Genomic DNA, 25,276 nt, shown 5'->3' with positions numbered 1-25,276 from the left:
ATTAGTATATTTGGGATGATTTTTTAATTTTTTATGAAAAAATATATAAAAAATAGAGAGAAAAGAGAATTTTTGACTTTTTAATATGAATTATTGACTTTTTTATTAATTTAATAATTTTTTGACTTTTTAACTAAAAGGGAAAGTTCCAAAGAATGCCTGAATAGTCACCGTGCACCATGTGCATGTTAGTGTGAAAACTTTCGCCCCCTCTCTGCAGATGTGTGTGAACCGATAGTTTTATGGGTCCCAGTCACCCCATCTTCTGGGTCAAATCAAAGCCAGCCAGTCCTTTGGAAAAAAGAAAACAGATCTATGGCGATATCAAACAATGAATATTTAGGTGTAGGGAGTGTTGGTGTGTGTGTGGGAGTGTCTATCTACAACTACTGTGATGAGTGGACACTGTGACTTGTTTATCCTTCACTAATCACCACCATTGACCCAGAAAAGCTAAAGCTCAGCTAGTCTATCAATATAAATACACCCACAATTGAAACAAACACATTACTTGTGTTATCTTCACTAATCGCCTCCATTGACCCAGAAAACTAAGTTCAGCTAAGCTATATTAATACACCCACAATTGAAACAAAACCATTATTACTTGTTTTTGTTTTTGTTTTTGATTTTGTTTATGTCAAAGAAAGCATTGATTTGAGAGTGAGAAAATGCCTCAGGGTGGAGAGTTCGAAGGAAATGTCAATGTTAGATCAGAGGAAGGAAATTATAGTCCCAAGGATGAGCGAAGAAAGCCGCCTCAGTCTGATTTGGGGAGGTCAATTATACTATACCCTCTTTCTCATTCTTTCTGTTGTCACTGTTGAATGAAAGAAAAATGGAAGATTTTTACGAGAACTGAGCAAATTATCTTGCTAATTTCAATGGGTTTTGCTTAATTTTGGTTTCTAACACTTGGTTTGATGGTATTTCAGTGTAGTATCAGCGATAATAATGAAGTTGCAATCTGACCCATGTTCTGTGACTGCAGTAGGGCGCTTAATTTCTGGATATGTAAGTGGATGCTCTCAGACTGTTTGGTTTTTTTTTCTTTCTTTCTTAGAGAACTGAGTTTAATATGTTTCTTTGTCAAATTTGCTTATTGTTTTTGAGCATGGACAGACTACTTCATGCATTGTTGAAGCTGTGTGTGTTTATTGACCAAAAGTTATGTCTACCTCTACAACCTCTACAAACTTGTAGAAGTTTAAATTGACTCTACTTGTTTGGAAGCCCTGTGAATTTCAAATTGTTTCCTAGTGTTTGATATTCTTTCATGTAGAATGATTCTCTTTCTGTCTCTGTCTCCCCCAAATTCTCCCTCAGTGAGCACTGAGACATTCACGAGTGTGGATAATTTTAAATTGAGTGAAAAGGGTCATCCAAGTCACCCTTATATGGACCTCTTGATGTCTCTCTATAATAGGTCACAACTTTTCCGAAGTTTAGAACATTCTGCAGAGTGATAAGGTACAAGGGGTTCCAACAATATTGTGGTATGGTGTGATCATCCCATCGGCCATCATATTGTTGTATGCCTCGGGCAGAGCCAGGGGGGACCAGCAGGGTCCCTAAGAAGTTTCTGTTACATATAGCTGTTTACCAAAAAAAGACTTGGAAATACCAAGCAGATTCCTCATAGCCACTCTTAAAATTTTGAATTTTTTATTGAATGGCTTCTTTTTGGAATTCACCCCCTTTCGACAACTGTAAGGTCACCACCATCTTATTATTACATAATACCATTTGTAATTTTCATATCATTTTGATTAAATAATAGGACAATTTTGTACAGCAAATGTCAGATACAATGTGTATCTACTTTATGCACTCAACAGATTCACTTCTCCTGTACCCTCTCAATATTTATTTGTACATTGTCTCGAATTTAAATTTGTTCACACACTTTTTGAGTGTTTTATCAAAATATAGAATATGACTGCTCTATAACGGTAGGTCTCTCATTCAAAAGGTGTATTGAGCACTCGTAAATTTATGAATCCCATTATTTTGAACTAATCAAAACTTGTTTTTTGTTCCCACATTTTAATAGTATGTGAATAAAATCAGAGACCATTGTCACTCACTCAAGCTCTACTTTGTATTGTTCAGGTTATATCCCTAGCTGAGTTGGGAATCTATGTTATATTGTCATTATTTTATCAATTGACAATCTTAGTACCATGAGTTGGATTTCACTCTTCATAATGTTAATTTGGCCCCCAATGAAAAAAAAATTTAGACTACGCCCCTGCTCAAAAACATAATTGCCAATATGGGAAATGGGAAACATGGAATGTGGTCAATAAATATAATGCTAGGTGGTTTAAGATCAAATTAGAATGTTTTCATAATTAATTAAAACACTAATACTACAAAATATTTTAGAAGAGTAATAAGATTGGGGAGCAAAAAAAAGTAGTAGAAATTATGAGAAGTGAAGTTTTTAACAAGTTTCTTAAATTGTGTCAGAGTTTCACAAACGTCTCAGAAGGTTTCTTAGGAGTTTTGTCTCCGTTCTGGAAAAAAGTTTTCAGGGAAGTGAGACCCCTATCTCAAAGTGAGATTTTTGGTAACTATGCTCATAGGATGGTCATGAGAGTCCTAATGAAGCATAGATGGTGCCAATCTTGCAATTATGGTACTGATGTTGCAACCTAGGTATGTTAAAGAGATAAGGTGAACATGTGAGTAAATGTTTACAAAAGGTTCCGAAGTTGCATAATTCAGCAAATTCTAAACTTCTTTTACCAGAATAACAACATAGAAATGACAAGTATTGTTAAGAATGGATGACCGATTTTCATATTGTGTTTTACTTCGTACTTGTCTAGATGTAATGTGCCACATATATTGCTCTAGCTGTAATGGTGATCTATGTTATTTATGTTTGTTTGACAATGCATGTGGAGGCAAATAATTTTTCAAAATATATTTTATTCTAATGTGATCATGTTGTTCTAGATTAGAGAATGTCAAGAAATAACCCTTGCAAGTCTTGTTGGAAGCTAAATTACGAGACAATTGCGTTATTGATGTGAAAATATGAACACTTTGATCTCCAAGGATTTTTTTGAATCATGAAGAAACTTGAGTAATTTCATTAATTTGATCATATCATATTGTTCATCATGCCTTTTAAGTCTTTAATCTAATATCCTTGGGAGTTTGAACCAATGTAGGATAGTGAGATCCAACTAGACTTGGCGTCTCACACAAAATCTCTCTCACACACACGAACACTCAAAAGAGATAAAACTCATGTTCATGTATCACCATGGATGGCCATTTATATAGAAATTTATAAGGCCTACTCCTATGTGGACCCTTTTACCAATAATGTCTATAAGTGGCTATGGAGTAAAAGTTAATTTTTTGTCCAACCAAAGAGTTTCTACTTAAATTAAGTACTAGTCCACAACTTGATAAGTCACTAATCACATTTAAATGAACTGTTTGTAAGAATGACCAGATCTAGAATCTAGATTCAAGTGACTAACTGTGTGAACAAACTCAATTGACATTTACTTTGGTTTTGTATGCATGGTAGATTCAATTTTGAAAAGATTGTTCCCACAACTCTAAATAGATTACCCAACATGCCGAGGTGTTGTGGTCCTTCAATGCATCATATCCACCAACATATTGACTTGGAATCTTCCACTTCAATGATTGTAATAAACCATCTTATCACATAGGGTTGACCTAGTAGATTTCCCGAGTCTATTACAACGGTGAACAATAGAAAGTCACAACTCATAAGGATTATGATTTATATCTCTTGTAAGTAGAACTCTTTAATCTACATAAACCATATTCAATTTAAATTGAGATCTCTTGAATGATGTCCATAAATGAATAAAACAACCATTTATTTCAACACAAAACCATTGGTTAGGGGGCATACATCCAAACAATTTGAGGATTTGGGCTTTCTTTTCGTAGGCCTTATACTTAGAAGGCTTCATTGTTATTTATTTATTTTTAAGTTCTTTTATTTTCTTCTTTATCCTCCTTGTCAAGGGACATAGATGGGCTTTTTTCTGTTGTATGTAAATTTCACTGTATTGGGTGCGCTCCTTTTCTCTTTCCTTCTACAAAATACTCCAAATGTCAATATAAAGTTAGCATATTATTTATGCTTCCATGCTAATCACTGAATGTGGGTTCTCTTCTTCCTCTTCTTCTTCCTTTTTCAACACATTCTCAAGCTTTTCTTTTTTTTTTCAAAATTAGTACCTTTTGAATCATCATTGTTTGGCCTTAACACAACCATCTTAAGTGTAGCTGCATGGATTCTGTTTTCCAGTTTGAATTAAAACCAATTGTTCTGAGGTCCTACTTTAATCTTTGATGTGCTAAATTAGTTGTACAGAGATGCCTCCACTTTGGGTTCTTCGTCTTCTCGATAAGTGTAAGCTCCCTGTGGATTAAGCAATAAGCTAAGTTGAACTAGTGTTGAGAGTTTATATTCTATTATAGCTTATGGTTCTTAGTTTAGTTGTACACATAGAAACACCTTCCTGATGTTACCTTGTGTCTCCAGGTAGATAAGGAAGTCAAATCAGCACTGGCAGAACAAAAGCATCCGTGTAACAAGAAATGGTGAGGACATAATGCTAATTTTGTTAGTGTAATAATGCTTATTCGTAACTATTGTATAGATGACGCGTACTTCCACTTCTTATTCAGGGTCTCTGGGAATGAGATACAGCTTTCTAAATCAAGAAGCTTGCAACTACAATTCTTGAACAAACCCTCTCCTCCAGTATTGACCGGAATGAAAATTAAAGGAGAGGAGTATACCTCCATTGGAGTAGCTTTAGTTGATGGTCTTACAGGAGAAGTCGTTAACACGGGCCCCGAAGCGTCAGCAAAGGTGCAAATAGTAGTTCTTGACACGGATGTCAATGGCTATGACGGAGATAATTGGACACCTGAAGAATTCAAGAATAAGATTGTCGGAGAAAGGGAAGGACAAAAACAACTTCTTATGGGAGATGTTTACCTTAATCTTAAAGAAGGCCGTGGTATTATAGGTAACATTTACTTTAAGCATACCAAATGCTGGATGACAAAGAAAGAATTCAGGCTAGGTGCAAGAATCATGGGTGGTTTTGATGGAATTGAAGTAAGAGAAGCAAGGACAGAGCCTTTCATTGTTGAGGATTCACGTGGAAAATGTGAGTATTTCTTGTTTTATGTACTTTTTTTTTGGGGTATGTTTTTGTTAAATAATCACATATTTCAGTAGTATCTTTGAAATTGAAATGGACTACGGTACTGGTGGAAAGAAATTGCATCATTTATATTAATTATATGTAAACATAAATATCTGTAAATATTGGAAATAAGTTTTTATTTTAATGATGTTAACCTACTAGTGAGACCCAAATGTGAAGGCAAATGTTGTTGAGAATATAATATAAACAACAAAGTTGCCCCTCTCTCTAAGAGCTTAAGCTTTGGATGAGTTGGTGGTTAACAAATCAATATGTGGACACCTGGAACTCTTGGAATTTGGGTATTATTTATCATTTTGAAGAGTCCATGTAACACAGGTAGTGTACTGAATGCAAATATAAATAGTGGGAATTTAATGTTTTGAACCAATTCTTTTATGAGAAATATATAGATTAGCCCTTAATTCCCTTTCATGTGACATGTTCATAAACTTCCATTCTTTCAGTATTTGTGGTTATCAATGGGTTGTGACAACTTTTCCATATTTTCTTGGTTCATGTCCTGAATTCTTAAGTATTGTTTGAACTATTGTTTGTTCACTGGATTGGTTAGAACACTGGAAGCATGAAAAACACAGGACATAGGTTCTGTTCTCTTAATTTCTTTTGTTAGTTATAATTTTCATTTTTTCATTGCATCTAGTTTAACCATTGGTTATTGTTCTCTCTCTCTCTCTCTCTCTGCACCTATATGTTGTGAAATTCTGTGTTTGGAGTCTTTGGACATTCCTTGTTGTACTAGTTTCTTTTAAAAACTTTGAACTCATTGTTGTCAGCTATTATTCTCTTATTTATTTTATTTATTTTTTTCACTATTATGCGTTATCAACTTATCAGTAGTAATCAGTTCAAAATATCATTATGTGAAATTCATCTGAATGACTAATAATGTCTATAACCATTTAAGTGATTAAAGATATACCTATGGAAGATATGTTTTTTAGTTACTTGAATAATTGTCTTACTGGCTTCATGCATAAGTACAATTCTATGATATTATGAGATTGTATATCATTACACATACTAGGGTGTCTGAGATCTTTTTAATGTTAAGAAAAGAAAATTCTCCTATGTAACTTCTTGTTTCTGTTTGCAGTGTATCAGAAGCACCACCCTCCGGCTCTATCTGATGCAGTCTGGAGATTAGAAAAGATTGCTAAAGATGGTGCTTTCCATAAGCGTTTGACAGAAGACAACATTAAAACTGTGAAGGATTTTGTGACTCTACTCAATATAGACCCTGAGAGGTTAAAAAGGGTATTATTGACTGCTCTTTTCTTGATTTTTATTTTTGTAGTACTTGCTAGTAATATGCTCTAATTTCGGGAACTATTGAAAAGATTGATATATACACCGATCTGGGAATAGGCTATTTTAGTTGGCTATTTAGTTTTTACGAAAAGGCATGTAAAAAAGTAGAGAGAGTGATGTAATGAGGTGTTTTGTTTTATTTGTTATTTTAACTTGGGATGGGCTAAATAGGGCCCGTTTCCTTAGAGCTTAAGCTTTTGGGACAATTGGTTACTTAAAATGGTATTCAACTTGTTTGGTTCCAGTTTTTAGAAAATAATTTTCAGAAAATTCTACTTTTTTATTTTTCGTATTTTAATGTTTCCAATGATTTTTTTTAATATTTTAAGAATTTTTTTTAATTTTTAGACACATCTGACATAAACACACTTAAAAAGTATAATATTTGTAAAAAAAATCTTTAAAAAATACACTAAATACCAAAAAATACGGAAAAAAATGAAAATTTAGTACATTTTCATATTTTTGTGTATTTATTAATTTTTTTATAAATATTTTACTATTTAGATACATTTAAATAAAGTGCATCTAAAAAAGTAAAAAATTAATTAAAATTTAAAAATATTTACTAAAAACAAAAAACTCAGTTTTCAAAAAACTGAATTCAGAAAACTGAAACCAAACACACTGATTAGAACTCAAGTTGGGGGAGGTTTGGGGTTGAAGTTTCACCATTTGCATTTGGTACCTGCTTGCATTCTCTCTCTCATTTGCTGTTTTTTTTTTTTTTTTCCTCCTTCCTCTCTATGTATGGATATTTGTATCTTCACGTGCACAACGGGGTTGCACGTGAGGCAAGGTGTTAAGCTTTTAAGATAACTAGTGACTTAACAGGAACATGTCTTTTTTGGGTGTATAGCTTTCTACCTGAAGGATATCCTATGTTGACCACAATAAGTTTTTCATGACATTATGATATAGTTAAGGAAGGGTTTCTTGCATCCTGGAGAATAAACAGTTTTTCCCTCCTTTGCATATGAAGTGACAGTTATACTTGTTTCTGTGGGTGTCTGCAGATCCTTGGTGTGAGGATGTCTGCTATGATGTGGGACATCACTGTGGACCATGCCCGAACATGTATACTTGATAAGAGGGCATACTTGTACTGTCCTCCCAGCTCTCAACAAAAAACTACTGTTGTTTTTAATGTAGTGGGGCAATTGGTCGGGCTTCTTATGGAACAACAACTCATTACCGTGGATAAGCTGTCTGTGACTGAAAAGGCACTCTTCTGATTCCTTAAGTTTTTACTCTCTGTCTGTCTGTTTGTGGTTGTTTCTGTCTCCTTTCTGATTGATTTTGTTATCAGGATGATGCCCACAATTTGGTAGTATCAGCATTTCAACATTGGGAGCAAGTTGTACCTATTGATGATGAGGCATCTCTTACAATGGGCTCTCAACAGTTTGCGAATGCTCTCCACCCCTCAAACTTGACCACGCCGGAGAGTATAGATAGTTGTAATTTTGACACTCCTGATATGTATGCCAATGCACAGCAAGGTCCCACAGACATCATTTCACTTGGGGTTGCTAATACTTTGGACGACTTTGGCTTGATTTGTGTTGAAGAACTGGATTATATAAGCCGCCAACCTTTTTGTTTACAAGGCGAAATCCCTAACTCCAGGATCTGTGGCCAGGATTCTGTGACACAAAATGTCAACTACAAGCCTGAGAACTTGTTTTGGAGCAGCGGGGAAGAGGTATTCCATGCTGAATCCAGAAGCTTACAATTAAATATATCTATTGTAGTATTTATTGGAAGGGAAAATTGCATTTATATAGGAACAACTCAAAGTAATTGCATTTTCATGGAGATGCAAATCGCAGCGAGGACTGTGTCCCATGCCACAATTTTCATTTGCACCAGACACAGATTTGCTTGCACCTCCATTTAAATGCAAATTTTCCTTATTGGAGTCCCTATTGTATGAGAAGATTGTACTGCCTTAAAAATTGCTTTACTTGATTCTCTTATTGGGTTGTTTATTCTGGCCCTGCCTCAGCAGAAGTGGAAATAATAGTTCTTGAAGGAGATTCTTTCACTTTTACAAAGACACTAAATATTGTTCCTAGAATATGAAGAAACAATGATGTGTGTGTTCATTTCTCCTCATAAAGAAGCTTACTGTTTTAAACAACGCTTGCATTTTAGCAAAATGAGGATCTCATAGTTCTTTAAAGCATTGAAAAGTCAGTATTGTTCTTTGTTGCTTAAGATAATAATTTTCTTATGGTTGTAATTTCTTATGTGATTTTGATTTGCAGGGTATTGATGATATCAATAATAGATATGAACAACCTTTGAGTTTCGCAAGCCAAGTCACCAGCCCCCTAATCTGCGATACAGACTCCATGATTCAGGCCTTCTGCGAGGATGAGCTTCTGCAGTTTTCTAATAATCATCATTCCCTTCAATGTAACAACACAACCTTGCAATCACAGGGTGATCCACACAATGCTGTCAATGACATACGATTTGCACGTTCTGTGGCTGTTACCAAAAATAAAGCTCAGAGAAGATGCTTTTCTAAAAGTAATGCTAAGCGAAGATGGAGAATGCTGTTCAGCATAATGAGGTGGTTCTCGGTGAGGAGGAATGTCGCCAAGAAAAACCCTTTCGATGAAATTAATGAATTCTCAATTGCCCCTTCTCCAGCTATTAATCCATCAATTTGTGCTATTGAAGCTGTGAATAGCTCCAATGATCATTTGGAATCACAGGCCAACCTACACAGTGCTGTCAATGACATTCTGTTGGCTCGTTCTGCAGCTGTTGCCAAAAACAAAGCTCAAAGACCATACTTATCAAAAAGAGAGAAGGCTCGGAGACGATGGAGGGTTTTATTCAGCCTAATGAGATGGTTCTCAGTGAAGAGGAATGTGGCTGGAAAAACCCATGTTAGAGAAATTCCAAAAAACCTTAGTGCCTCTTCTATCATGCCATGTTCCATAGGTGGCATGAATAGCTTCAATGATGATGGTTTTCAGAGTACTGGCGATATGGAACATAGATACGAACTGGCTTGGACTTTCCCTGGTTACGTCACCAAATCCAGGACTGGGTCCTTCTGCGAGGACAAGCAAACGAGGGTTTTGGATACTCATTGTGCGGTCCAATCTCAGAAGTCTGATTTGGATCCACTGACCAATGTAGACAGTGCTGTCGATTACATTCCATTGGCTCATTCTTCAGCTGTTGGCTTGAGTAAATGTAAAACTCACCGAAGGTACTTACTAAAAAGAAGTAAAGCTCAGAAAAGATGGCGAATGCTATTCAGCGTAGTGAGATGGTTCTCCGTGAGGAGGAATGTGGCCAGGAAAACCTCCATCGAAGATATCCCATTTAAACTGAGTACCTCGTCTCAAGATATCATGTCATTCATCTCTTCCATGGGGAATATGAAAAGCTTCCATAATGATGGTTTGCAAAGCACTGGCGACACAAGCAAATTAAATCATGGATATGAACAATCTATGCCAGGCAATGTCACCAACTCCCCAGTCTGCGACACGGAGTGCAGGACTCAGGGATTCTGTCAGGATGAACATCTACAGGTTTTCAATACCCATTGTTCACTCCGATCTCAGAACCCAAATCTGGAATCACAGGCCACCCTACATGACACTGTCAATGACATTTTATTGGCTCGTTCAACCACGGCTGCCTTGAATAAAGCTCAGAGAAGGTACTTATCAAAAAGGTACGAAGCTCGGAGAAGATGGAAAATCTTATTCAGTGTTGTGAGGTGGTTCTCAGTGAGAAGGAATGTGGCCAAGAAAGGCCATGCCCTAGATGTGCAGAGGTACTGATAATGAGCAGCTTGAATCAGCATTGTTTGCACTTGGACTGAGGTAAGTTGGACTGTCCTAATAAGATGTCAGGGTAGTTTGGTAATTATGGCTTGTCACTACTGTGCTGGATGGAGAACAATAGCTAGCAAAATGGGACCAGATTTTTGCCCAGATTTTCGTTGTGTGGTGGAGACTGATTTGGTGTATTGTGGGGTCTATATTTAGAATGAATGTGGACCACATATTGATATTTCAGGGTAAAAATTCTGGGTATGTAGTATTACTAATCAAAATAAATTGTAAGCTTGATTGGTGTCACTTAGGTTAGTTGGTGGAAGTCTATTAGTTGTCTTGCTAGGTGCTATGGATCATATCACACCTTCATCTGACTGGAGGGGGGACTGCATAAAGCTTATTGGCTATCTGTTTGATTGTCATTGGAACATATTATTAGACCATTTATTTTAGTAAATTTCTTCTGAATTGCTTGCCTTTTTTATTTGATTGTAATCACATGGCTTAGTTGTGTTTTAGATCAATTATGTTAATATACTAACTAGTGTACTTATGATTCATATTACTGATTTTAGATAGAAAATGATTTGTAGAAAAAATAGTCGCAAATAAATCATATCGAAAATAATGTGGCAGATTGGGCTGTGACATTTTTGAAATTTTAGTTCCAAGTGATCTCTTTTTGTTTGGAAATGGAAGGAATATAGTAAGTTATGTTATTCTGTGCTGAAATTTTGTATGAAAATTTATGTTTGTGGAACATTACTCTTTTCAGATTATTTTTGTTTCTGATGCTCTGATGATCAATTTTGTCACTGAAGTATGGGCATTTACATTGATCTCCCTAAGATTTGAAAAAAATTAAATTAAAAATGTCATAATTTTAATATAATTACATTGAGCTTCCTTAATATTGTAATTCATATAATACTTAACTCGCTTTTCGTCAAAAATTTACCTTGTATTGATCTTGTATATTTTTGTGCATTCATACCGTCTGTATTAGTTTTAATCTCTTTCTCCTTGCTAAAAGAGAGGACAGAGTAACTGTATTAGTATTAGTTGGAGGAATTGGAACTGAGAAAATGTAATAAACCCTACTAATTAATACTTCCATTTTTCTCCATTGAAACCCTCGAACCAATATTAAAATTATTTGGAGTTTTAATTATGGACTAAACAAACAACATATTAACAACTGTGTGGACAAGGTGTTCTGTGTTTTTATCCCTTAATCAAACATGATATTAAAATTGATGGGGGGCATATAGGTCAATCCCTCTAACTAATACTAGTCAAAAGTTGCCTAAGACTATGTTTGTGTTGTTTTTTGATCACACTGTCAAACAGGCACTCAGCTAGAGAATACTGGCAGAATAGATTGCACCGAACGACCTGTCATAGAAAGAAAAGACTCCGACGGTTGTTCGTCCACCCGGGGGCACTCCGACGATCAAAGTCAGTACTCAGCTATCTCTCAAAGATAACAAATAGTGCTTAACTCACTAGTCAGAATACAAAAAAAGTACCTTAGACCCATGATGGTACCTTACTTTTATAGTTAGTACTGACCTGATTCCTGTAGAAGCCTAACTTCCCTTGGACTCTGGCCCAATGTCCATACTGGACTCTTTAATAAATAAAGATAAGCTCCCTAAGAGTTTTATCTTTATCCAAGCTGAAATCATCCCGCATTCTAGGACTCTTATAGTTTATCCGTTTATACCGAATTTCGACATCTTTGCAAATAACCTTCGCCTAGCTGAGATTATCTCGGCATCATAACCACGACACGTGGCACCTTGGCTAGCACTCCAGTGCCACCTTGGCCACGTGTTGCTACTCACAAAATATGTCCCCACAACTGTCCCCTAGGTTCTATTACCTCGACATCCTGAGGTGATGGAACCTATATCATTTGAAGTTATAGCATGTCAGCTAAACTTGCTCTATACTTCATTACCGAGGTCATCATTCGTCGGCACCATATGACCAAGACTTGTAGTCTGTTTTCATCAATGCTTTAGAACCAAGAACCAAGTTTTCCAAGTTTCTTTAACCGAGATCGTTCCCATAGCCGAGGTCTTTGCTTCATTAAATCAAGAACTCCAAGAGTTTCTACACGCGTATGAGCTGTTACGCACAGTAACTCAACCGTTTTCACCACGCGTTTCTTCCCTATTGAACCGTACCTGATACGCACCATCAAGTCGCATCGCATTTGCGTGCGCTGCCTAACAGACATATCGTCCTAGGCACACTAATTGTGATTTTGCCGCCTTTTCGTGTTTTGATAAAAAACACTTCCCTCTCTCTTCGCCATTTCACTTTTGTATCTTCGTTTTCTCCAAACTTTCTCTCTCTAACACTCATCTCCCAAATCCTCCATTTTCATTCTCTCGAAGCTTTCTGCTACAACTGTTTCCATTCTCCCCCTCCGGCGAGGCATTCACTGTCCTGCTACTCGTTCTACCATCGTTTAACTTCGGCATTTATTGCACCGGCATCACTTTTCCTAGTAAGTCGCTGCTTCCCTTCGTTTCAATTTTTTGTTTTACTTCAAACTTTGCTATGCTTGCATACTGCCATTGCAAACTTGTTCATGCTCTTAAATAGTTACTTGGGTGTTGAATTCCATCATTCGTCATATGTTTCATGATTCTGCTTTTGTACAATCTGTTTCTGGGTATACACGCACACACACATGTTGTTCATACACTTGATGTTCTTGATAGCTTATCACTGTTCTTGATTTTTTGCTACTTTCTTGAGTCTGAATCACACATTTTGCCCTGTTTTCTATTTGTATTTTCCAGATTCCTGCCTTTAACTCTCTGCTTCTATAGAGATTAGGCTTGGGTTTTGTTCTAGAACTCCTATCTTTAGGAAAAAATTAAAACGAACTCCTCCTAGATCCTGAAAACCCTTTCCGTAGTTTCTGTTTTGAGTTTAAGCCGAGGTCCTTTAAGCCAAACCACTCCCTTCTGAAATTCAACACCTCCCCCACTTTAGCCGACGTCATGGGTATGTTCAGGTGGAAAGTAGATACCCCAACTAAGCTAGAATATTTCAGGCAGGAGTTTGTCATTCCTGCCGATGTCCACCTTAGGCTGGTAGGGGAGGAGGACTCCATCATGCCCAAAGACAAGTCCATGCCCTTCCCAGTAGTAGTCTTCATTGAGTGCGGGCTCAAGTTTCCCCTTGACATCCTCTTCCGCCAAGTCCTTCACTACTATAAGCTTAACCCGATACAACTAGCCATTAACTCTTATCGAGTCATAAACGGTATAATTGCCTTAGCCAAAAAAGAGAATGCTAGGATTACTCTAGCCGACATCCAGTACTGTTACACCATGTGCGGCCTGAAGTCAGAAAATGGCTATATCTATTACCTTAAGCCAAGATCCACAGAATACAAACTTGTCGCCGACCTCCCAGACTCCATAGAGACGATTATTTCATCGTCTCAAGCAATGGGGAGTTCCTACCAGATGATGACCTTCATCTCTACCCCTTAAGCCGAATAGTGTTCAAAAAGGGGAAATGGTAAGAGCCAAGTGTCACTTTACTTGCTTTCAAGTCTTTTTTTATTTCTGATACTTTTGTATGTTCTAACGTTTGTTTGTTTTTTACTTGCAGTCCTTCCTTAATCACCAAAGGACTTCCGCAAAACATTCTATCCCAGCAAGGATTTTAAGAAGTTGTTGGGTTTGCCAGTTGACCAGTGGAAAGCCCCTCTGCTGCTCAACTACATCCCAACTTACAAATCCATTTTGCCCAACGTCTCGAAAAAGAGCAAACCCCCTTCTTCTGCTACAACTCCTGCTACAACTTCGTCACCTCGGCCAGATCAAGCCTCCACATCTGACCCAGCAGAGCAGCCATCAACTTGTGCTCCACAACTAATTCCACCATCTCAGCGCCAACGCCGACGTTGAGCTCCCCTGCTTGCCCCCGTAGGCAAAACTCGTAGCCGAAAATCTGAGGCGTCGACTCACGACTCAACCAATCCACCCACAGCCCTGCTAGCAATCCACTTCGATACAAGGGTCACAGTCGCCACTACTGCCGACGAGATGGGGTGCAAACCTGCAATAGTTGAAGATCTGCTTGCCAACATCCCTGGCGTTGTTACTGTCCAGTCTTCATCTTTCCCTCAACCAACCCCAAAGCCAAAACACATGAAGAAGGCCAAGGCAAAGGCCACAGTGACTCAGATCGATTCTGAGGACATTGTGCCCATCTCTAAGTTAGCCGAGGCTGAGAAGAGCGCCCCTTCCGCCGAAAAGCGTCCCGCCGAGGACCCAGCTTCCAAGGCCCCACCTGCTAAAAAGTCGAGGTCTGACCACCAAGAGGGCAGCAACTACCCTCAAGGCATGGTCTGGGCACCCGAGATCATGCTCGACGACAGACCTGTTACCGCCGGTGACAGTGCTGCGAATCTTGAGGTCGGGGTGGCCTTGTCCACGACAGTTCTTCTGCCTGAGGACATGAACCGTATAGCCGAATTTCATGAATATGAAGACTTTGCTTTCATGATGCAGCATTCAGTCTTGATAAGTATTCCCCCTTCCACTTTGACAATCTTTCCACACTTAGTGAAATTTTGCTAACTTGTGCTACTTTTTTACAGGCCATCCAGCACGGTTACTCTTACGCCACAAAGACCGAGATGATGAGGAAGGACTTGGCGAAGAAGACAAAAGAAGTAGTCAAACTCCTATCCTCCCTTAACGAAGCTGAGGCCAGCAACCACGCTCTCATGGGCCAGGCCAAGGACGCCAAGACTACTCAAAGTCTAGTTGAGGAAAAGGCCAAGGAGGCAAAAAATGAAGTCGAGGCTGCAAGGGCTAACCTTGAAGCTGCCAATGCAAAAGTGGCAAATATGGAGGCCAAGCTTCAGGAGGCTCTTGCTAATAAAGAAGCCGAGGTGAAGGCAGCCGACGAAACGACCTTTGAAGAGGGACAGGCCGCCGTTCATGACCAATACAAGCAACAAGTCAACTTGGCTTGTAACCGAGGTTACTACCGAGGTTAGATGGCGGCCCTCAACAAATTGGCTGTTTCTATGGACTCCGACCTTCGAGACATCAACCAGCTCGATGTGGCTTTCCCTCTAGAGCCTGAGGAGGATGCTTGAGATGATGAAGCTGACGAAGTGGAGGAGAAGGTTGCCGCTAATACCAAGTCTCCCACCCTTAATGACCAAATTGATTTAACTCAGGATGAGGAGGATGACTTGGCCTCCAATGGCGTCTCCCCTAAACTAACCATTTCTGAAGCCGACGTCCAGTGCACTGAGAAGAGTCTGGATAAGACTTTACAAGAAATAGATGCTGAGATTAAAACGGACAAAAGTGTAACACCCCCAGCTGATGAAGCCAATCCTAGCACTTAGGATATTTCTATTTTTCTTTGTATTCTTTTCTGTTTCCTTCTTAGCTGTAATACTTTGTCTTTGAACAATGTTAGCTTTGTGTTTGGCCGATGTGCCCTTTTGCAATCTAAATAAGTAATCCCTCTTGTAGGCCGAAGTGCCCTTTTACTTCTTTTGAATGCAAGTACAACTCCTTCTTTCAAAATGTTTGTATGTTCGTCTTCTTTACTGTCTTGTATGATTCCACACTTAGAATAATTTGCATGTCTTCAAAGTCCACCTTAACTGTGCAATTTCCTCGGGGAAAAGTACTTCGAATATACCTGCTGACTGTTTATCTCGGCCTTGCCTTAACACTTAAAAAACATTATAAGAAAGTTTTCACAAGTGTTTATCTAAAACTTGCCACTTCACTTTCAATTATCAAGACTTTTGTCTTCAATTATCTCAAAGCTTGGTAATTTGGTCATCTCGGCAACCAGGAATGTACTTCTTTGAAATATTACCTCGGCGTATCTTTAACTTGTAAATTTTCTGAATTTCAACAAGTGTTTAAGCCAACTATTTTCAATAAGTGTTTAAGCCAACTCTAGCTTGTAAAATGCTTGACAAGCTTTCCCAGGCTTTTAAACTTTCTTTATCATTCTCTAGCTCTCTGCCCTGTAATGTGAGCTTAAGTTTCACTTATGTTCACATTAAGCATGTACCTATGATCTTGTTGCCGAGGTTAGATTCAAACAGAGACTGGCCGAGGTTATCAACCTCGGTCTCTCTGTTAATCTAACTGACATGTACTTAGTATCATTCAAAGTTTTAATTCTGTTGACACAACAAATCTAGGTTAATCCAACTTAGTTCAGCTTCATTATATGCAAGTATAATTTCAACTCTGTCATATAATGAGTCTAAGTTATTCGTCATGTTTCAATAAGAAATATCGCCAACTTAGTTCAACTCTATTATATGCAAATATAATTCAACTCTGTCATATAATAAGTCTAAATTATTCATCATGTTTCAATCAGAAACATCGCCAACTTAGTTCAATTCTATTGTATGCAAGTATAATTCAATTTTTCCATATAATAAGTCTGAGTTATTCGTCATGTTTCAATCAGAAACATCGCCTAAGGACTGGTCAATCGTTTTTCACAAGTTTTAAAAAATCGAGCTAAAATTTTATTATTATTTCGGCTAATAACAAAAGACTTAAAAAAAACAAAAGGAAATCTAATGATAGAAAAACTTCAGGTTGCAAGTATTCCAGGGTCTTGGCAACTCTTTGCCTTCAATGTTTTTAAGCCGATATGCCCCATTGCCCAGGACCGAGGTGATTCTATAAGGTCTCTCCCAGTTTGGGCCAAGCTTGCCATCTCTAGGATTTTTCTTGTTGCCAACGACCTTTCTCAAGATAAGGTCCCCAAATTGAAATTCTCTTAGGTTGACCTTCTTGTTGTAAGCCCTAGCAAGCTGCTGCTGGTATGCCCCCAGCTAAATTATTGTTTTCTCCTTTCTTTCTTCCAATAGGTCCAGATCTCGGGCTAAAAATGCATCATTAGTCCCATTCTCTATGCCTTGGGTTCTAATCCCTGGGATGCCGACCCCTAATGGCATTACTGCCTCTGTGCCATAAGCCATGGCAAATGGGGATTCCTCAGTTGATCTTCTCGGCGTAGTACGATATGCCCAGAGTACATTGGGCAACTCATCAACCCACTTTCCCTTTGCTGCTTCCAGCCTCTTCTTAATCACATCCAATATAGTTTTGTTGGATGCTTCTGCCTGTCCATTGCTTTGAGGGAAGCTTGGAGTGGAATAGTGATTCTTGATTTTGTACTTTTCACAGAAGCTTTTGATCAACTTGCTGTCAAACTGTGTTCCATTGTCTGCTATTATTGCCCTTGAGATCCCAAACCCGGTGATGATGTTCTTCCATATGAAGCTCTTCACATCAACATCTCAAATCTTTGCAAGGGGTTCAATTTTCACCCACTTGGTGAAGTAATCTGTTGCCACTAGCAGGAACTTCCTTTGTCCAGTCGCTTAAGGCAGTTGTCTAACAAGATCCATGCCCCATTGGGCAAATGGCCAAGGGTTGGACACTAGATTCAAATCCGCTGCTGGTTGGTGTATCAAAGGTGCAAACCTCTGACACTTCGCCCACCTTCTGACATAAGCTTCTGCATCTTTCTGCATGTAGGGCCACCAGTACCCCTGAGTAATGGCCCTATAAGCAAGTGACCTGCCCCAGTGTGGCTTCCACATACTCTTTTATGTATTTCATACAGGAAGTCTTCAACTTGTGAAGGATGCACACACCTCAAAAGGGGACCAGTAAAAGATCTTCTGTAGAGATGCCATTTTGCTGTCAGATTGAATCTTGCCAACTTCAATCTGATCTTGTGTGCTTCTTTATGATCATTTGGCAGTTTTCTATCTTTAAAGAATTCTATTATCTCATCCATCCAGCTCGGTCCCATCTCCACATACATTGCCTCATACTCTATGTTTAGTGGTTCTACACTTGGACCTGACAAGTAGTCAACCATAATTGTCCTTGCCTCTCCTGGTTTCATTGCACTTGCCAAGTTGGCCAATGCATCAGCATGGCTGTTGTCATCTCGGCTAACCTGTTGTAGTTAGCAATTTTGAAATAATGCTATCAGTCTGCCCACCTCCCTTACATAGGCCATCATCCTTTCATCTCGAGCTGCGTATTCGCCTATTGGCCCAACACCACTGCCCATCTAGCTATTCTACCTGTCAGATCTCCTTGCTATAATAGGGACTTAAAAGGATGCTTAGTTAACACCACAATCTTGTGGGCCTAAAAGTAATGATTCAGCTTCTTGGAGGCCATTACTAAAACCAGTGTCAGTTTCTCCAATGGTAGGTATCTGGTCTCTGCATCCACTAGGGTTTTACTTACGTAGTAAACTGCCATTTGTTCTCCATTTGCTTCTCTGATTACAACTGCACTCATTGCATGCTCTGAAACAGCCAAGTATAAGAGCATCTCCTCTCCAGGTACTGGATTTAAGAGAACTAGAGCGGTGGTCAAGTATTTCTTCAAGTCGGCCAGGGCGACTTCGCACTCTTCTGCCCATGAGAAGTCTGTGGCTTTCTTCACTAAACTGAAAAAAGGTTTGCATTTGTCAGAGCTTCTGCTTATGAATCTATTTAGGGCTGCAGCCCTTCTAGTCAACATCTGCACTTGTTTTGCTAGACTTGCCTCAATGCCCTTTCTGGTGACCAAGTATCCCAGGAACTTCCCTGACCCAACTCCAAATGTGCACTTTGATGCATTGAGTCGAAGTCGAAATGTCCTTAGGATATCAAAGGCTGTCTTCAGGTTGGCCAGATGATCCTCAGGTTCCTTGGTCTTCACGACCATGTCATCAATGTATACCTCTACTGTTTTGCCTATCAGATGTCTGAACATCTTTGTCACCAATCTCTGGTAGGTTGCTCCTGCATTTTTCAACCCGAAAGGCATTACTCTATAACAATACAGCCCTTTTAGGGTAATAAATGCAGTGTTCTCCTCATCAGGGGGGTACATGGCTATCTGATGGTATCCCTTGTAAGCGTCTAGGAAGCTCATCCTTCCATGCCCTGAAGTGACATCCATCAATTAGTCAATCTTGGGTAGTGGGAAACTGTCTTTGGGACAAGCCTTGTTCAGGCTGATGAAGTTCACGCAGACCCTCCACTTCCCATTCTTTTTCTTCACAACAACTGTGTTTGATAGCCATGTCAGGTAGTTTACCTCTCAAATGGCTCTGGCCTCCAGAAGTTTACCCACTTCCTCTTCTACTGCCTCAACATGCATTAACGTAAGCCTCCTTGCTCGCTGGATGTGTAACAACCCTCATACTGTTTACTGATTAATGACTGAATGATTACCGTTAATCATCGATTACTGCTAAATGGGACTGATAATGACTGATAATTGAACTGCCTAAGGTACTGAACTGACCGACTGAAAACTGGAATCGAATTGACTGAGTATGTGTGTGTTAAATTGTATTCTATCTGTTTGACTGTTTGATTATCTGTTCCTGTTTGTATGTTTAAATTGCAAATTGAAGGCCTTATCGGCGGCCGAATCCAAAATTGATTAGTGTATCTTGATCAACATAATTTATGTAATTTTATGGTGAAGTTATCTGAAAACTGATTAGGTATGATTAAATTAGATTAATGGTACCAAATTTCATGAATTGGACTTATTACCAAATTGCCACCTGAGTGGCCCACTACTTGAGCCTTTTTGATCTCCTAATACACTCAACAAAACATTTCTTCTTCCACTTCCTGCACACAACCGACCTTAGAGAGAGAGAGGAGCTAGAAGAGTTGAGTTCAACTTGTTTCATTGTGAATTGGCTAGAATTGTTTGAAGAATTGAAGGTTGATTGCATATTTGAGCTCCCTTCTTGAACTACAAGACTAAAGGTAGCTCCATTGTCTTCTTATTCATGTTTTGAGTTGATTCTTGCATAGTTCATGTCATATTGATGGAGTTTAGAGCCAAAACATGGTTTAGATGTTGTATTGCAGCTTGGATGTTGCATGCATGTACATATATTGAAGTTTTGAGGTTGTAATCCATGTTTCCTCACATGCATGTCCATCTTTTGGTCATACTCCATGAGTTCATCTTGTTTTTGAAGGTTTGAGCTCTTTTGAAACAGCATTAAAGCTTTGAAAATGATTTAAGATCATGCATGTTATATTTGAGGATTGTTCTTGGAAAATGGTTTGAAATTGAGTTTAAATTAACCACCCTTGGGCCTTGATTTCTCAAATTGAGTTTTGAATCATGTTTAACTATGAGTTTACATGTGTTTTCTGGAAATTTAGCCCAAGAGGTTGAGTTTTGATGCTTTTGAACTTGATTTTGGAGCTTGGAGGTGCGATCTGGGTTTTCCAGATTTCGCACTTCCGCTCGAGCGGGGGAAGTGCCGCTCGAGCGTGGAATCCGAGCATCCAGCATCTCTCTGCACTGTTTTACAGTCCGCTCGAGCGGAGGATTGGGCGCTCGAGCGGAGTCTTGTCTCAAGCTCGAGCGGGCATCGAGCGGAGATTTCACCCATCCAGTACTTTTACAGTACGCTCGAGCGGGGAAGTTTACGCTCGAGCGTGTACCTTTGTTGCATTACCGCTCGAGCGGGGAAACGTGCGCTCGAGCGGAACTCTGTTTTTCTGAAAATGCTTTTAAGTGTACATCTTTGCATCCTCATCCCATCCTAGGCATTCTTAGGCCTAGTTTGAGACATCTTGTTGAGGATATCGTTGTAGAACACACCAAGGCAAATTAGGGATTAAGTTATGATATTTCCCAACTGTGTAGCTTAGTGTGTGTCCAACCTGTGAACTGTGTAGGGTTGGCGACTGGGGAGACGCGCTCTAGCATACTGTAGCCCAGAACTCTGTGAGTAACAATTGTGTAAAGATATGTTCAACTGATTATCTTTTGAATACTGAACTGAACTGTTTACTGAACTGGTATTATTTACTGAATGAATGTATGTCCTTTATTTCTGAACTGTACTGTGGCATCCTTAGTACCTACGGTTTACTGTTACTATTACTGTTACAGAGATCTCTGTCGCTTCCCTCGTGGAACCACTACTGTTTACTGACTGATGGCCATCATTACTGTTCGGTCTTTTAAGACCTACTGTTACTGTTATGCTAATGGATGTACCACATATGACTGTTTACTGTACTGAACAACTGGAATACTGATTGAATTGAACTGTTTTCATTACTGTAAGGACATTCATTCTAAACCCCCTTTACGCATTATGTTATTCACTGGGCTTTAGCTCACTGCTCATATATATATGTAGGTGTACAGGCACCAGACCGGAGCTAGGAGCGCGGGTTAGACTCCAGTTTTGTCAAGCCAGCCTATGTGCCTCACTGCGAGGTTCCGAGCCTATCTGCTAAGGCTTAGGGGTGTTTTAAGAATTCCCCCTTCTGTACTGTTTCACTGTTTTGTATAGGCTGACTGTTCACTGTACCGCTATCTAGGGTTGAGTCCCTAGTTTGAATGAATGTGAATATTGTGCATACTGTTCTGTACTGTTTATGTATGAATGCATGAAAAATCTTTTGACATACAGACTGTCACAGCTCAATGGACACTATTTATTTACTGTATTGGCTTCCGCCAGGCCCTGTACTCTGTTGTACTGTACTACTGTTAAGCAGGCCTTCGGTAATCTCGGATTACTGGCCGGTTACGGTGCTAAACCCATAGGGCCGGGTTTGGGTCGTGACAGAGTGGTATCAGAGCGATACTTACCACGAGTTATACCGCACACACGTGTCCAAATGAGCTATAGGGTGTCCTAGAAAAGTTGTTAGGGCATCTCATGAGCATGATAAGTGTGTGGTTATGTTATGACTGAATACATACTAATGTGGTACACTGTTAAACAAATGACTGCTTATGTTTAAAACTGTTATAACTGCTTATAGTGAAATGGACAATGCAAATGAACCTGAGTCCTCATCTACTGAGGCAAGAATGGAAAGAATGGAAAGAATGATGGACTTGATAACTGCTAGACTTGAACAACAACAGAACCAACCGCCCCCACCTCCTCCTCCTCCTCCGGTACAACCGGAGCCTAATGTGAATGTGAATGATGGGGATATTATTGCTCTCACCCATAAATTCAGCAAGATGAAACCGCCATCCTTTCAGGGAGGCCTCGAACCGTTAAAGGCTGAAGCTTGGGTGCTTGAAACAGAAAAATTATTTGAAGTGTTTCCGTGCTCGGAAGCGAACAAGGTATTGCTAGCTACCTTCACCCTACAAGAAGAAGCTAGAAGGTGGTGGATGTTGATCCGCGATACAAGCACTATTATGACTTGGGCTCAGTTCAAGGAGTCCTTCTTTGAAAAGTACTTCCCTCAGTGTGTCAGGGATAGAAAGGTGACTGAATTTGAACAGTTGAAGCAGGGCACAATGTCCGTTGCAGAGTATGAAACCAAATTTACAGAGCTTGCCCGTTATGCACCGCACATGGTGGATACTAAATATAAGAAGGCCAGAAAATTTGAAGGTGGCCTTAATGTTGCAATTCTTGACCGAATAAATGTCTTGAAACTACCGACTTTTGTGGGTGTTCTCGACCGGGCGTTGATGGCCGAGTCGAACATTGCAGCAGTGAAACAATCTGAAACACCAACAACTGAATGGCATGGTAAAAGGCAAGGTTTCAAATTTAAGAAAGGCAAGCACAACCCAGCCAACAAGAAACAGAATACGGGGTCAACGACTAGCCCCAGCCAAGGGAGTGGGTTCATTCCACCCTGCTCTGTATGTGGTAACAAGCATAAAGGGATTTGTCACAAATTATCTGGAGCCTGTTACAGGTGTGGTAAGGTGGGCCACATGGTTAAAGATTGCCCTTCTGCTCCTCAAGGCAATAGCAAAGCTGCAGCCAGCGGCGCAGCATCAAATGCTCCACCAAAGCCTAACCCTAAAGCTACCGGAAAAGAGCCTGTGAGGCAAGGCCGTGTGTTCGCACTAGTACCGGGAGATGTGCAGAATACCGAGACCATTGTGTCAGGTATTCTCTCTATCTGTACGCAAAATGCATATGTATTGATTGATTCGGGGTCTACGCATTCTTATGTATCATATGCTTTTTCACGGAAATTGAATAGACCTTTAGAACCCATGAACTATCTGCTAGCCGTATCATCACCCGTAGGAGGATCTATGACTTGTGCATATATGTATCCCGCATGTGAAATTATTGTTGGGGATATGCATTTGTTTATTGATTTACTGCCATTGAACATTGATCATTTTGACGTAATATTGGGGATGGATTGGTTACAAAAATATCATGCCACTATTGACTGTGTGACCAAGCAAGTTGTTTTCCGTCCACCTGGTTTGCCTGAATTTGTGTTTAATGGGAGTGGAGTAGTACCTCCTCCGTATTTGATTTCGTCAGTGAAAGCCGTTAAATTAATTAGTACCGGCAAATTAACTAGCTAAGTAAAGCGGTAAAATGGCCTCGAGGGCGAGGGCGAGGAAGAGATGCAAGCTCGGTTTGCTTCGCCCGAAAATGCATTGCCTTGCCATGAGTTGTCTCTGTTTGCACTCGTTGTGATCTTAGAACATCTTACACACTTCCAGATTGTATCTGCCCCAACACAGGAACACTTTGGACAATTTTGCTGCAAGTGGCCGGCCGGCCACCTCAATTGGTCGGTGGGCTACCTCAACTGGCCAACCGGCCAGTGCAAGTGGTCGATCAACAGGTGTAAGTGGCCAGCAGGCCACTTCTTTTTCCAAAATCCCATTTTTGCTGCAACAGAGAACAACAAAACTACAGCAATGCATTCGCAAGGAAATGTATGTGCAACTACTTTCCTTATCATTTCTCAAGCTCAAAGGAGCGTAATACTCGGCTCTCAAGCCACCAACCACGCATCTCAATGCATGATGGCCGAAGAGTCAAGCTTGCACAATGCTAGTGAATGCACAAACAACACATAAGAGCCTCCATCTCTATCATGCATGGTCAAGAGAGTCGGCGACCAAGAAATGTGACACGTTTCATCACTTGGAGTATGAAACGTCTCACATTTCTTGTGTTTGGATTAACGTCCGATCCAAATATAATGCAATGCAAACAACATGTGTATCTTTCAATGCTAAAACAGCATGCACAAGACTCAATCATGTAAGCAATGCATGCAGGACATGTTAAAGGGGGCCAAGAGCACTAAAGCAAGTGAGGAACATTACACATGAGGCATGCATTATCAATCTCAAATGGTCAAACCAATTATGGACAGACCTAAGATACTCCAAAACAGTGGCCAAAACACACTAAAACTTAGGCACAAAAAGCAAGAAATGCATGCTCATTCATTCGCTCGCAAGCAAGGCACAAAGCTTAACTTTCAAACACATTGAAAGAGTGATATGTATAAGAGCATGACAGAGGTACAAGCACTGAAATCATATGCCAAATGATGACATATCATGCAAACAACACAAGTATAGCATGTTAAGGTCCTTAGAACTCAAAGCTAGTCAAGGGCCTTACACAAGAGGCATGCAATACATAGCTTAGACAACCAAACCAACTCTGGACAGAGCTCAATCATGCCAAATCAAAGGCCAAAACATGCCGAAATGATAGCCCAAAAGCTTAGACAAACATGCATACATGTTAGGCCACAAACAAGGCATAAAGCTCAATTCTTAAACACACTTAAAGAGTGATATATGTGAGAGTGTGACAAGGCTACATGCATTGAAATCATGTGTGGAATAATGCTAAGGCATGCAAATAACTCAAGTAAAGCATGTCAAGGGCCTTAAAATTCAAAGCTAGTAAGGGCCAACAACACTATAGCTATACAAAGTAAGGCATGCATGACCAAAGCTATTCAAAACAGAGCTAGAGTATGTTAAATAAAGGCCAAAAACATGCTGGAGTCAAGCTAACACATGCTAGAATGATGAGCCAAAACATCAAGTACACTAG

At 39.4% G+C, this 25,276-nt stretch overlaps 1 protein-coding gene across 2 annotated transcripts; it reads left to right on the top strand.

The window, feature by feature from the left end:
• The first annotated feature begins 251 nt into the window (after positions 1-251).
• On the top strand, positions 252-10,834 carry LOC114320364 (uncharacterized). 2 transcript variants are annotated; one of them, XM_028267518.2, is made up of 9 exons: positions 252-778; positions 936-1,014; positions 4,368-4,414; positions 4,547-4,605; positions 4,693-5,183; positions 6,340-6,500; positions 7,571-7,777; positions 7,864-8,259; positions 8,825-10,834. In XM_028267518.2, the coding sequence occupies exons 2-9, from the start codon at positions 975-977 to the stop codon at positions 10,367-10,369; spliced, it is 2,946 nt and encodes a 981-aa protein (XP_028123319.2). In that variant the 5' UTR covers positions 252-778; positions 936-974; the 3' UTR covers positions 10,370-10,834. The 2 variants fall into 2 exon arrangements, with proteins under 2 accessions (XP_028123319.2, XP_028123318.2); XM_028267517.2 differs by lacking the exon at positions 4,368-4,414.
• The last annotated feature ends 14,442 nt before the right edge of the window (positions 10,835-25,276 follow it).

Source organism: Camellia sinensis, chromosome 15, assembly GCF_055761805.1.
Source record: "Camellia sinensis isolate YWXY chromosome 15, ASM5576180v1, whole genome shotgun sequence".
Classification (NCBI taxonomy): Eukaryota; Viridiplantae; Streptophyta; class Magnoliopsida; order Ericales; family Theaceae; genus Camellia; species Camellia sinensis.
This window is presented reverse-complemented; position numbering and strand designations above follow the sequence as displayed.

Excerpts from the sequence above, each read along its gene's own strand:
- LOC114320364 (XM_028267517.2), top strand. The coding sequence starts at position 672 with ATGCCTCAGGGTGGAGAGTTCGAAGGAAATGTCAATGTTAGATCAGAG. Across the intron at positions 779-935 it reads CCTCAGTCTGATTTGGGGAG|TGTAGTATCAGCGATAATAA; the intron begins GTCAATTATACT and ends ATGGTATTTCAG. Across the intron at positions 5,184-6,339 it reads TGAGGATTCACGTGGAAAAT|TGTATCAGAAGCACCACCCT; the intron begins GTGAGTATTTCT and ends TTCTGTTTGCAG.